General features: G+C 34.7%; 3 protein-coding genes and 1 long non-coding RNA gene across 4 annotated transcripts; 2 read left to right on the plus strand and 2 right to left on the minus strand.

Annotated features, from left to right (window-relative positions):
• Positions 1-2,531: 2,531 nt before the first annotated feature.
• On the plus strand, positions 2,532-4,261 carry LOC111499346 (cyclin-U4-1-like). Its single transcript, XM_023150917.1, has 2 exons — positions 2,532-2,966; positions 3,787-4,261. The coding sequence occupies exons 1-2, from the start codon at positions 2,620-2,622 to the stop codon at positions 4,070-4,072; spliced, it is 633 nt and encodes a 210-aa protein (XP_023006685.1). The 5' UTR covers positions 2,532-2,619; the 3' UTR covers positions 4,073-4,261.
• A 2,054-nt stretch (positions 4,262-6,315) lies between these two features.
• LOC111499023 (AT-hook motif nuclear-localized protein 23-like) lies at positions 6,316-7,589 on the plus strand. Its single transcript, XM_023150462.1, has 2 exons — positions 6,316-7,010; positions 7,151-7,589. The coding sequence occupies exons 1-2, from the start codon at positions 6,501-6,503 to the stop codon at positions 7,409-7,411; spliced, it is 771 nt and encodes a 256-aa protein (XP_023006230.1). The 5' UTR covers positions 6,316-6,500; the 3' UTR covers positions 7,412-7,589.
• Positions 7,590-9,844: 2,255 nt separating this feature from the next.
• LOC111499415 lies at positions 9,845-11,785 on the minus strand. Its single transcript, XR_002720937.1, has 3 exons — positions 11,775-11,785; positions 10,159-10,191; positions 9,845-10,070 (listed from the first exon to the last, which is right to left on the minus strand). It is a non-coding gene; the product is annotated as an uncharacterized LOC111499415 (long non-coding RNA).
• Positions 11,786-11,808: 23 nt separating this feature from the next.
• LOC111499411 (E3 ubiquitin-protein ligase PUB23-like) lies at positions 11,809-13,527 on the minus strand. Its single transcript, XM_023151004.1, has 3 exons — positions 12,921-13,527; positions 12,533-12,819; positions 11,809-12,462 (listed from the first exon to the last, which is right to left on the minus strand). Exons 1-3 carry the CDS (start codon positions 13,470-13,472, stop codon positions 11,958-11,960), a joined length of 1,344 nt encoding a protein of 447 aa, XP_023006772.1. The 5' UTR covers positions 13,473-13,527; the 3' UTR covers positions 11,809-11,957.
• Positions 13,528-13,994: the final 467 nt, after the last annotated feature.

Here is a 13,994-nt window from a genome sequence, read left to right on the forward strand (position 1 = left end):
TGAATAGTGGAACCTAAAAAACATATTTAAAAGTTTCCAAGTAGAAAATGAGAAATGAGAATGGAAAAGGGAAAATATGTATTATTAAGGGATATATTGAGAATTTTAGTAGGATATTAGAAGGATATATGATAATTAGCTAGAGGACTTTGTTATAGATATAGGGAGTTAGAGTTAATTAAGACAAGTCATATTTTGGTTATTCAGTATAATATAGTGGGTGGATTGCGGTGTGGGAGAGAGGCAGCCTTCTTGAAAAGCTATATGATATTAATGACTTTTCTTGAGATTGCAATATAGTTTTATCATTTGTTGGGTCATTGTCTGATAATTAAGACCCTAACACATCCTTCTCCTCTTCTCTTTTCTATTTTTTCCCCTTTCTGGCAAGTTGATGCATTTGCTAAGTTGGGAAGCCTCTTTCATGCTTTTTTGATGAAAGGTCTTCTTCTCATTTATGTTAAAATGATGAATAGCCCATTCATTTTGCTCTCTCTTTTATCTGTCATATTTATTTATATGGTTTCAAGCAATGGATTGCAGTGGAAAGCTATAGAAGAATATAATAGGGTTGGAGATGATGGATTGAACTCATTTCACATGGGCACCACATGGTGTTGGAAACAATGCTAGGCTTCATCATAGAGACACTAACCCTTTTTTTTTTTCTTTTTTTTGAATATATCCATTTTTGTTTTGTTTTGTTTTGTTTTGTTTCTGAACTCTTGGAAAAGACGTTATAATCTTTTCCCTTTTGCTTCACTCCAACTCCCATTTGCACACACGCCGCCACCTCTTCAACTTGCTCCTCATTCCAAGCTTTTTCCCTTCCCCCTTTTTCCCCACTATGCCTCTTTTCCTTTCAATGCTTTACACACAAATTTGATTATGTTTCTTTAATTGCATGCATGTAATTGAAGTTGAACTCATTATTATTATTTTCATTGTTTATGACTTTGAAATGACTTTTTGATGGCTCTTTAGAAGATTTTTAAATACTTAAAAAGTCGTTGAATTTAGATCATGTTGGATGAGATTGTCACTGTGTACTTAATTTGGATACGTATTTTCCTAAGAGATCCTTAATCCTTAAAGTATGTTTGGTGATTACAATTTTTTATCGAGAGTATTTAATAAGATTTGGTTAGTGCACAATTTAGAAAAGGTGTTGGAAAGGTATAGGCTATGACCAAGGTTCACATTTCCCTATGAGCCTCAATGTCCTAAACTACTTTTTATCTCTTATTCTCAACAGCTGAAGTTCTTTTTTAACATTGTCAAAAGGTACCTCTTTTGTGTAGGTTCCTTGTATAGTGGGTTTTCATCTTTTTGTGGTATAAATTTATGTTACTCGGAAGTTGTCTTCCATTCAAAAATATAAAAAATATCAATCTCTCAACCGACTTATTCGCTCGAGATAAGAAAATTTATGTGCCTTTCAACTTTTACCAATATTTACCTTCACTTTTCTCTTTTCATACCAAGACGAATATTTGCACGATCATATTTTCTATCATCTTCAGTGTGGTTAGACAATTAAACTAGCTCTCTATTAATCATCTCTTCGTAGATTTTGGAGGTTGAATTCATCGTCACAATGTACTATTAAAGGGAGTCAAATATGCATGTACTCAACAAAATATCTATAATTTGACCTTGAAACCCAAAATTTGGGGACCCTTTACTATAGTATTGGAACAAAAAAAAAGAGAACAATATTCTAATGCTTTGGACCAACATAGCAAATCCATGTTATGTCACCTAGTTTGATTTAAATCCACTTCACATGCAAGATTCCATTTCAAAAGAGAGAAAAAAAAAAGGGTGAGGAATCCATATGAATGAAAATATTTCACATGGTATGCACATGAGAAGCTATAACCATTTAGAACATAAAAATCAACCAAAAGAAAATGACACCAATTTTCTTCTTTCTTTAAGTTAATTTGGAAATGCCCAAAAGTATGAGATACAAAAATCATTGCCCCTACCCAATTTCCTCTAACTTTTGTGCCAAAAGGAACCAATCTCATTGTCCCTACAAAAGGACATAATCTATTTGGCCCCTTCATCAAATCAACCACATGCTATCTATCTTGTTGATTTTTGTGATAAATTTTGTAACATTATATTCTTGGTGGGAAAAAAAAAGAACAAAAAAATAAAAAATAAAAGTGAGATTCTCGATTGTTAAAATATTTTCAAAACTCGAACTTTAACATACTTAGACAATCAATTGTTAATGTTTCTCTTTATAAGTTGCAGGCTCAAATCACCTCTGACCATTCACGATTTCACAATTTTCATGATGCAAAATCACTCGACAACAAAAAAGTGTTCGTACTAATTCTATCGAGGCTCGAGATTTAAAATTTTGGCAAAGATTATAATATGTTTTTTTAAAAACTACTCTCTAAAAAAAGAATAAGAAATGGAGTGAAATATTCTCCTCCATATTATTGTAGATACCAGAAGTGCCCCACCTCATTGCACCCACTACCCACAGCTCCTCTTTATATTTATTCAATCATAGACACAGCAAGACATTTAGCAGAACAAAAAACTTTACACACATTACAGCAAACCTAACCAAGAAAAACTGAGAGGATTCCCTCTTCAATGGTGGAAGAAGAAAGCTCCTCCATGATGCCAAAGCTCATCACTTTCCTCTCTTCTGTGCTTCAAAGAGTGGCCGAGTCGAACGACAATCTCGTGGACGATGACTCGGCCATCGAAACGCAGAAGAACTCGGCGTTCCATGGCTTGACTCGCCCATCTATCTCTCTTCATACCTACCTTGAAAGGATCTTCAAGTATGTCAATTGTAGCAACTCTTGCTTCATTGTTGCTTATGTTTATCTTGACCGCTTTGCTCAAAGGCAGCCATTGTTGCCTATCAACTCCTTTAATGTTCATCGTTTGCTCATTACAAGTGTTCTTGTTGCTGCCAAGTTCATGGATGATCTGTAAGTTTAATTTTCTTCTCTCTTTCCCCACTTTTTTTTTATAATACATAGTAATAATTGAGCTTTAGGAGCTCCATTCGTTGTGTTACGAGTATCTACTTTAGTTTATATGCATCTCGACTAATTTCATAAGATTCGTGCATGAACCAATAATATTTAAGAACCTCTGAAATTCTTCATTCACAATAGTTGAATCTAAATTTAGATAGTATACCAAAATGTGAGATTCCACATTGGTTCGAAAGAGGAACAAAACATTCCTTATAAGAGTGTGGAAACTTCTCCCTAGTAGACGCGTTGAAAATCGTGAAGCTAACAACTATACATAATGGACAAAAACGAATAATATCTGCTAGCGGTGGGCTTGGACTGTTACAAATGGTATCAGAGCCAGCCACCAGGCAGTGTACCAACAAGGACGTTGGGTCCACAAGAAGGAGGTGGATTGTGAGATTCCACATTGATTGGAGAGGGGAACGAAACATGTTTCCTTATAAGGGTGTGGAAACCTCTCCCTAGTAAATGCGTTTGAAAACCATGAGGTTGATGACGATACGTAACAAGCTAAAGCAGACAATATATGCTAGCAGTAGGCTTGGACTGTTACAAATGATATCAGAGCTAGTCACCAGGTGGTGTGTCAACGAGGACGTTGGTTCCCTAAGAGGGGGTGGATTGTGAGATTCCACTTGGAGAGAGGAACGAAACATTCCTTATAAGGGCCTGAAAACCTCTCCCTAGTAGACGTATTTTAAAATCGTAAGGTTGATTACGTACGTAACGGGCCAAAACGAAATTAAGGGTTGGTTTTTGTTTTCAGGTGTTACAATAATGGTTTCTATGCAAGAGTTGGAGGGATCAGCACAAGAGAAATAAACTTTCTTGAAGTGGATTTCCTTTTTGGATTAGGGTTTCACTTGAATGTGACACCCAACACATTCCACACCTATTGCTCTTGTTTACACAAAGAGATGCTTCTACTAAAACCTCCTCTTAGTAACTCTCTATTAACTTCTTCAGAAACATCACTAAATAAAGCTTCCCATTTGAGCTTTGAAGAAGATGAAGCTTCCCATCATCAAAACCAACACCAAGTAGCTGCTTAAACAAATAAACCCACTAATTATTTTCAAGTTTTAGCTTAAAAATATCCCATCAAATTCATTTGGGTCTTCCCCAAATTACATTTCCTCAAACTTTTAGTATCGTTTCCTTAGTGGGTATTCTAAAACTCGATGCTCGAGATTATAATGTACAGATATTGAAATTCGGGAAGAAGTTCCATTCGCTTTTCATCGTCGTTGATGTCTTTTTCACTTAGCTGTATTTAGGATTGATAATTTAGCTTAGCTAATCATTTTAATGATCCTTATGAGATCTTACATCGGTTGGAGAGGGGAACGAAACAACCCTTTTAAAGGCGTGAAAACTTCTCCCTAACAAATACGTTTTAAAATTGTAAGGCTAACAACGATAAGTAGGCAACGAACCAAAATAGACCATATCTATTAACAGTAGACGAGCCGTTCAGCCGGTGAAAAACTTTTGTGGTCAAAGTTAGAAGCATAGATAGTTCATATATTACTTCTATATTTGTGATCACTTTTTGGTGTATAAATGACAATTTGTTCTATTCGACAGTCAAAGTGGACAGAGAAACATGTGCGAGAGAGGATTTTTAGGGTTAAATTCCAAACTTTAATTCCGTTTATATCTATTTAATTATTAATTTTGTGTCTAATATTTATTTTATATTTGAAAATTTTTAAAATTAAATAATTTATTAAGTATAAAATTAAATTTTATATTTAACGGAGTTTAATCTCTAGTTTGAAATAACTCATTAATTATATTTTTAAAAAAAAAACTTAATAAAGTATTTTTTTTTTCCTTACAAAACTAACTGAGAATCAACGAGAACATAATTCAACTAATTTAAAATAAGTAATTTAGTCAAATGTTCGAATTTTCCATCCAATTTGTTGCTGAATTAAAAAAAATTATTAGATCGAAGAACATTCAAAATGTTGAAAATCTATAAGATACGAACAAATTCTTAGTTCTTCTTAATCATTGATCATTAATATACAACATTACTAATACACGAGCATATCATCTTTAAAGTCGAAGGATCATCTTTCATTTGTAGCTATCTATTATATATATTGGGCTTGGCCCAAAGCTATATTCCCTTTCAATTGGACCCTTTGTTTCAAAGTATTTAGATCTTTGCAAATTAAGTCACTATCCATTACGGTCGTTGAAGTTGAATAAATAAATAGTAATATGATATTTAATAATATTGTCTTCTATGAGTCTCGACATTTTATTTATATTATAAAGTCTAATTCTCTTAACCTAACAAATAAATAAATAGCATAAAGACGAAAATGATTATTTTTAAATTTTTTAGGAATATTTAATAAAGTTACTTTAGTTTAAAAAAATTTACAACCCGATCGAGTCAGATTGAAAAAAATGTCTCAACTCGATTCAACTTGACCCATAAACAACCAAAAAAAAAAAAAAACAAACAATATATTTGAAGTGACAAATTATGCCTTTAATTTCTTTACAAACTTAATTAATGTAACATCATTAAAAATAATAATAATAAATATACATAAGATAACTCAATTATTATCCCTAATATTTGATTAAAATATATTTATTTAAAAAATTAATCTTAATCAAAACCCTAATCTCCCTATTTGGAATTCCCTCTTTGGTCCATTTGTTGTTTCTTTTTCATTAGATTCAAGAGTTGTTGGCTTAATCATGGAATAAAACCAAACAACTCACTATTAAAAACAAAATAAAACAACCTTACTAGAAATACTTTGTCGGAATCAGTTACAGTCCATTGTTTGTAGATATTATCCACTTTACCTCGTTACGTATTACTGTCAGCTTCACGGTTTTGAAACGCGTCTGTTAGGAGAGGCTTCCACACCATTATAAAAACGCTTCGTTTCCCTGATTTTTACGTGACAAAAGCAGTTTTAAACAATTTAAAAAAAGTTAAAATTACTCTCAAACATGTCATCGAATAGTTTACACCCGTCGTGATGTTGTTGGTTTAGAATAACCATTCCACTTATAAAGCATTGCAAAGTGTTGTGGTACGGGTGTAATTATATTGAGATAAACTTTCAACTTTATAATAAGCCCACTTGTGACATCAAACATTATAATATATCCAAAACCCACAATTATATTATATAGTAATTTTAGGTATTTAAACTTTGTATTATAATAATAATAACACTTTTATTTATGCCTTTTATCATATGCCCTCCCTCTCTCTCTCTCTTCTCTCTTTGTTCTAGGGTTTCAACATGGGACTCATCTGCTCTTCTGTTCTCTCACACAAATCCATATAATTTTATACTAATTAATGCCTTCCAAAAAATAAAAAAATAAAATAAAAAAATTATATTGCTGTCCCTTTTATTATTTTACATTATTTTTTCACCCCTGGTTTTTTTCCTGTTCATCTTTGAGTGTTTAAGTTTCTCTCATTTTCTTCTGTTTATGGCTACTTTAAACTTAGGCTCAGCTTCTCACTTTGTTGACCAGCTTCAACAACGCCCTGATCTCCACTTAGATTCACCGCCCAGCTCCGATCATGTCACCAATCTCAACCACTTCAACGGCAGCGGCGGCTCCGGTGGTAGTGGAGATGCTATGGTTCGTCGACCTAGGGGTCGCCCAGCCGGGTCCAAGAACAAGCCAAAGCCGCCCGTGATCATCACGCGCGAGAGCGCTAATACCCTCCGAGCTCATATCTTGGAAATCGGTAGCGGATATGATGTGTTCGAGGCTGTGGCTGGCTATGCACGACGGCGACAACGGGGGATCTGTGTGTTGAGTGGAAGTGGGATAGTGAATAATGTTAGCTTACGACAACCGGCTGCGGCTGGATCCGTGTTGACGTTGCAAGGGAGGTTTGAGATTTTGTCCCTATCGGGATCGTTCTTACCGCCACCTGCTCCACCAGGTGCTACTAGTCTCACGATTTTCTTAGCCGGAGGTCAAGGACAAGTAAGTTAAATCATCACTCAACTCAAAAGTTTAACCTAATTTTTTTTATCTTCAGATACACGATTATAATTTTAGGAAGGGTGGGTGGGATTCAAAATTTTCATCCATAAATCTAATCTTTTATACTTATTCTTAACAAGGTGGTCGGAGGGAATGTCGTGGGAGCTTTGATTGCATCGGGGCCTGTTATCGTTATAGCATCATCGTTCGGCAACGTTGCATACGAGAGGCTACCGTTGGATGAAGAAGAATTGTCGATGCCCACAGCTGGTGGTGACGGAGATGGAGGCGAGGGCGGGGGCGGTGATGGCCACGACAACCCTTTTCCCGACGGATCTTCGGGTTTGCCCTTTCTAAATCTGCCTATGAATATGCCAAATCAGAATCAATTTTTTGGTTGAAGGATGAACTGCAAATTCATGTGTTCCATTGTGTCTTATTGTTCAATCCCAATAATTTTCAGCCCTAAATCCCTCTCTTTCTTCTTCTTTAGCCTTCATCTTTGCCTGTTTGTGCTATAAACTTCATCAAATTGTCTGATTTAATGTTTAATTATAATTACCGAATGACCTGAACTGACATTTTCTACCTCGTTTTTTTGTTCTGATTGCTGAAAGTTTATAGTGACGTTCGTTTTTTTTAGCGACGTTTCTTCTGTCACTGAAAGCTTATAGTGATGCTTATCTGTCTTTAGAAATGTTTTTTTATCATCGTAAAATCTGATATTTGTTGTTTTGTTTTACATCCGAGTAAATAGGGGGTATATGAATGAATCGAGATCACATTGGAACGAGAGCAATCTTGAGGATAGAATGACTAAGAAAGGCCCGAAGGAAATGAAAGTTATTACCTATAACAATAAGGTGCACCTTTATCTTTGGTAACTCAATCATAGGAACTTCATGGTTAAGCGTTTTTACTTGGAGCAATTCTATGTCTATGTTAAGCGTTTTTCTGGGGATGCATATGAGTGAGAATAAAGCATGATGAAAGAACTTTGTGTTAATATTTGAAGATGGTTGTTCTCTCTTAAGAAGCAAAGAGTATGTAATGTGACCATGTTGTAGGGGAATGTCGGCCATCAGTATAGAGCCCGAATTCTTATTCTTGATTTGAATCCTAGGTACGAGTCTCCATAAAATTTCAACCTAGTTAATAAAATTTAGTATAATGATAGATTAACGCGTTTAGTAAAATAGGGGGATGGTGGGGGACGAAAATTGGGCGGACACGAGGATAGGGACGAATAATATAATTCTCATCCTCAGCCTCGTTTAACTAACGGAGAGAAATCTCTCCTCATTTCATTCCTCGATAAATTGAATCCTCACAAGGCTCTGACTTCACGAGTTAAACGAACATCTCTATTTTTAGTCGTAACGGGTTTGTGCTTTACCAGAATTATATCAAATTAGAGTTTAGGGTTTTAACAATGAGAAAGATATAATAATAACCATTAGAATTATACTAAATTAGGGTTTGTGATCTTGTACCGTAGAGTACATTAAATATTTTTTGTTTGGTGGGAATAGACCGATTTTGGCTAACAGTCATACAGTCTTATGGAGAGTCTGTTCGGTATCCGATCAATACCAAATTTGACGAGCATTCATATTTCATATGGACAAACTTAAATCTAGAGCCGCATGCCCAAATTTCTTCCGAAATCCAACTTTCAAGGTTAAGGCTTAGGGTCATAACCATCTCTTTAAGCCTATCTTTGTCCCTGTTGTCTACTTGCTGCCTCCATCTTTAGTATGTTAGATAATGTACTGTCCTCTACTGTCGTATTAAGACAGTAATCTATCTTAACCCTCACGTAACTGATGGGCGTCACATAAGAGTCGTCGTTTTGTCTATCACTATATGAGAGTCACACCCTACTATTTACATTATATTGAAAAATTAATTACTATGCTTCACACGTGCTTACCATAAGCGGCCCTTGGCTTTAGCTTCTTTCAATGCTATGAACCACTGGTATTATGAATTCCACTATGGTGGGTGGTTATTTATTTAATGGCATTGACATTATAAAATATATAAAATCATTTTTATATTAATCATCAACCTTTATTAAACTCATATAATCGATGTATTTTTAATTTTTGTTCATTTTATTTTTTCATTTGGGTCCTTACATCATTTTTTTTTTTTTTAAATCTCATTAATTTCATTTTTTCAACTCACTAAATTTCTCAAAATTTAACTATAGTTTTATATTAATTAAGATTTTAAAAATAGATATGATTCGATTTGATCCATTATGTATAACTGTTAGCCTTATGATTTTAAAACGTGTTTGCTAAGATCTCACAATCCACTCCCCTTGAAGCCAGCATCCTTCAATGGCACACAGCTCGGTGTTTAGCTCTAATACCATTTTGTCCTATTACGTATCACCATCAACTCACGGGTTTAAAACGCGTACACTCTTATAAGAATCCTTTGTTTCCCTCTCTAATCGATGTGAGATCTCACGTACATAGATTAAAAGTTAAAATACTAAACTTTTAATTGGAACCCGAGGTGGAGTAATTTTTTTATTTAAAATTTATTTTTGTAAAGGTATTATTAAAATGTAAATAAATTACTTTTTTCCTTTTTCCTTTTTCTATTATTAATAGTTACTTCTTTATTAATCTTATGCTTGTTCTTTTCTTATTGGCTAAGCAAACAAGAAAGTAAATTAATCAAATTTTAATTTTAATCAATGATAAAATGTGACTAATTGCTCCATTGATTTCTAATTTCTCGACATAAAAGATGAAAAATAAATTAAGAATAAATATTTATATGATTTTCTATATGTAATCTTTATGTTTTCCAATTATCGTAAACCCACCTTAGTAAGATCGTATTAGAATAAATTGTACCTTCCTCAGTTGTGCCAGACATTTTCGAGAACTTGCTCAAAAAAGACAAAAAAAAATAACGACATGGATAAATGAGCGCGAAGGCCAAGATCCGAACTTGACATCCTGATGTGTCTCTAGTCATCTTTGTTCAAGGGAGGGATGCAACGAAACAAGTAAATGGCAACGAACAATTTTTGTAGATCTGGAAGACCAATTCTCATTTAAGGAAGTGAACCGTTCACGACATCAAGTCAGGGAGGACAACGACTATTAAAAAAGTCGAAACTTACATGTTTTTAGAGGCCGTACTTGATCCATCCGACCTTTTATTAATAATATAGATAGGGCAGTTGAGTGGATATATCCTCATCCTGAAATTTATTTTTAAAATAGTGGACAGGTCACCTGTATTATTTTTAATTAATTATTAATATTATTATTATTTTCTTTTAATTTATTAATAACCTCTCTAATAAGTTAAGATATTTAAATTTAAATTACGTCGTGTTTTATGTATAGCTAATAAAATATTTGTAATTATATAGAAATGGAGGCCCGAAATTGAAATATTTAAACTAGCATATTCCAATTTTATTGGTTAATCTACATTAAAAAAATTAATTTTAATGAGAAATGGCTTGAATTGTGGATTTTAGTGTAACGTTGTTATCGACATTTTAAAAATGAATCATTTCCTGTATGTTAGCATCGTGCTTTAAATATGTTTGTTCATTGACGTAAAGCAAATCTCGAGAAATATAATCGTTCCATTTAGCATATTTCGAATGGTTTTTCATTATCAATAATACAAAGGTATGCAATGATGAGATTAATCTTTCCTAGCTATTACTATTGAATGAACAAGATGAGCAGAAAAAAGCTTTAATATCTCAAACTCACCGTTAGTAGATATTGTCTCTTTTGACTCGTTACATGTCGCCGTCAGTCTTACGATTTTAAAACGCTTCTGCTAGGGAGAGGTTTTTACATCTTTATAAAAAATGTTTCGTTGCTCTTTCTAACCGACGTGAGATCTTACACAGACGGTATAATAAAGGTGGGGTTGTGGGAGAGCGATACGAACGTTTAACTGTCATACCTAATAATAAAGTGATGTAATCGTTCAAGTAACGTGAGGCACGTGGATTCCCATGTGAATTAATAAGGTTGGCCTTGTAAACCTAAATGGTCCCTTAAGTATCCAACATTAAAGTAGGGCTGCAAGAGAGAGGAGGTAAAACAAAAGCTTCCATGTGGGAGGAGACAAAGAACTCAAACTCTGTGCCCATGAAGATCTCAAGAAGGATAAAGAAAATAAATAATAAATAAATAAAACATTCATCTTTTCAAGAACTATGGGAAGACTTTTGATTGGGCAAGAACCCTAGAGTGTATATTTAGATAATAATATTTTATCTATGTTTATTTCGTCGTACTAATTCAAGTCCACCACTAGTCAATATTATCTGTTTCAGCTCGCTACGTATTGCTGTCAGCCTCACAGTTTATAAGAAATGTTTCGTTTCCCTCTTCAATTGATTTGAGATCTCGCAATCCACTTTATTGGAGTCCAACGTCCTCGTTGACACACTGGCCGATGTCTAGCTCTGATACCATTTATAACAGCCTAACCCTACCACTAGCAGATATTCTCCGCTTCAGCCCATTACGTATTGTCGTCACCCTCACTGTGGGTTTTGGCTGTTACATAGAAAAAAATTAATACAAGTTGTTTAAAGACCATATTCCACGTCAAATTGAAAGTTTAAGATCTTAGCGAGACACTTTTGAAAGTTAAAAAATTTAGTAGACACAACCTTGAAAGGTAAAGGACGGACTAGAAATTTTTAAATTTTCGAGACCCTGTTAACGTAAATTTGAAAGTTTACGGTCTTTAACTTGACACTTTTAAAAGTTCAAAAATCTAATGGATATGACCGTGAAGATAAAGGACCTGCTTGATATTTTTAAACTTTAAAGACCCTGTTAACCTAAAGTTCAAAAATCGAGTAGATACGATCTTGGAGGTTCAGGGATATATAGTTTAACCTAACGAAAATCCCGAGAACCCAATCGAACATAAATTCTATTAATTTATCAACTTAAAATAATCCCTAAATTCATAAGGAAAACAAGGAAATCTCCTCCAAAAACTCCCATGAAGCTTCATGATCTTCATGGCCTTCTCCTTGGTTGAAGAAGATCTTCCATCGCCATTCAAGATCCCTACCAGCTTCTTCACTGTGCCACAACCCATCATCTCCTCTAAAACCCTCTCACTAGGATGATAATTGCATATCAACCATAAGATTTTCACCCCAATTTTTGTAGCTGTATTTGATGTACTCATTTTCTTTGTCACCGTCGCTATTCCCATGATGTGCTCCGCCATGGCTAACCGTCCCTCCGCACAATCGCTTAGAAGTTTGAGTACGTGTAATATTTTCTCGCACTTCGATCGATTCGAGTCAGGAAGAAGGTCGATCATGATGCAAATAGCACCAGCTTCGATCAATAGAAGACGACATTTCTTAGAGGATTCCATGATTTCTATCAAAAGTTCGAGGGCAGATGAGAATAATGTCCCGTATCGACTAGAAAAAAATAAAAGATTTAGTGAGAAACGTTCAACTAATGTAATTTCGTGTTTGAACAATATCATACCACTGTGTAGTTATGGACGAGTCTGTCGTCTTAATAGTACTTGCTTTCTTGATTATCTCATCCGATGCCAGCTCCAATATTGATTTGAACAAGTCAATGGCATGATGTTTCGATAAAGAGTTATAATCATAACCCTTTTTGGATATTTGTTGGAGTATTTCCATGGCATAAAATCGTCCTTCTATGCTTCCTCTTTGCAAAACGATCACCATTGACTTGATCGCTTCTAGTTTCGATAGTAACTCAAATAGCTTCTCGGTTTTGGAAAATGGAAATTGAGATAATACCTGTTAGGAATACAAATAAAAGATTGAATATATCGTAACGTATTTCATCGACCGAAATTTTTAGATTTATTAACCACGTTCGATCGATAGATTAACAATACCCCTAAAGCCTCCTCGCAAGCTTCAAAATTAGCGAAATTGGAGCTTTCACAAATGGCTACTTGGGTGACTAATCCAACAAGAACTTCAAACCCATTTGCTTGAACAAAGATGGTTTTTGCTCTGACCGCCGCTACATCGTCGATGGCCATGAGTAGCCGTAGTTTCTTCAAAGAACTCGCTTTGAATGGCGACAACTCGATGTTTTTCAAGAGAGCCACAACATCATCGTACTCCACCGATGGTGGTCGGGGCGACGAGGAGGAGGCGAAGGAGCAAGATTCATTCATTTTCCATGAGAGTATGAGCCTTTTGAGTGTATAATTTGGGGTGATATCAAAGTTGACAATGATTTGCATGGTCGCAGGGCAAGTTTTCTTGTTGTAAGTGAAGAACCATTTCTCAATATTGGCTCTTTCAAAGGAAACACCGGTGGAAATCGTGACAGGATCATGCATAACCTCCATGGAAATAGGGCACCGGAAGTATGGAGGAATATCTTCCGCGGCTGGTGGCTGCGGCGGAGGAAGACGGTTTTGGCGGATATCCTCCATTCAAAACGGTGGAGATGGAAAGAGATGTCGTTGGGTAGATTGATAGCAACATTAAGCTCGTGGGTCTTGCAAGAGAGAGTTGAATGTTTAAAGGGCAAAAAAAGTCAAAGTCAAAGAAAACAACTTTTCTTCCTTTGGGGAAAAAAAAATAATAATTTAAAGCTGTTTGAACTTTAAAATATGGAAAATAATAAAAATAAAAATAAAATTTCTTATAATATATTTGTTTTCTTGAATGATTCAAGTAAAAACAAGAAGAAACGAGATTCTATTTCTACCTAATCCAAAATAGATATAAAAAATTAAATTAAATTATTGATTTGGTTCTTGAGCTATTCTCTCCAACCAAACTACCTCCAAAAAACAAGAGACTGGATACGAGAGAAACCCTAGAGATGTCTATTTAACCGGTGGGTCGGGAGTCATGAGTATTGCCTCGAACAAGATGGGAATTCTTAGTTTAGATGGAGAATGAGGGAGGGAGTGGACAACGTTTATTTTTTCGTTAGAGAAATGGGGCAT

The sequence above is a fragment of the Cucurbita maxima genome, unplaced genomic scaffold (genome assembly GCF_002738345.1).
Source record: "Cucurbita maxima cultivar Rimu unplaced genomic scaffold, Cmax_1.0 Cma_Scf00026, whole genome shotgun sequence".
NCBI classification, from domain to species: domain Eukaryota; kingdom Viridiplantae; phylum Streptophyta; class Magnoliopsida; order Cucurbitales; family Cucurbitaceae; genus Cucurbita; species Cucurbita maxima.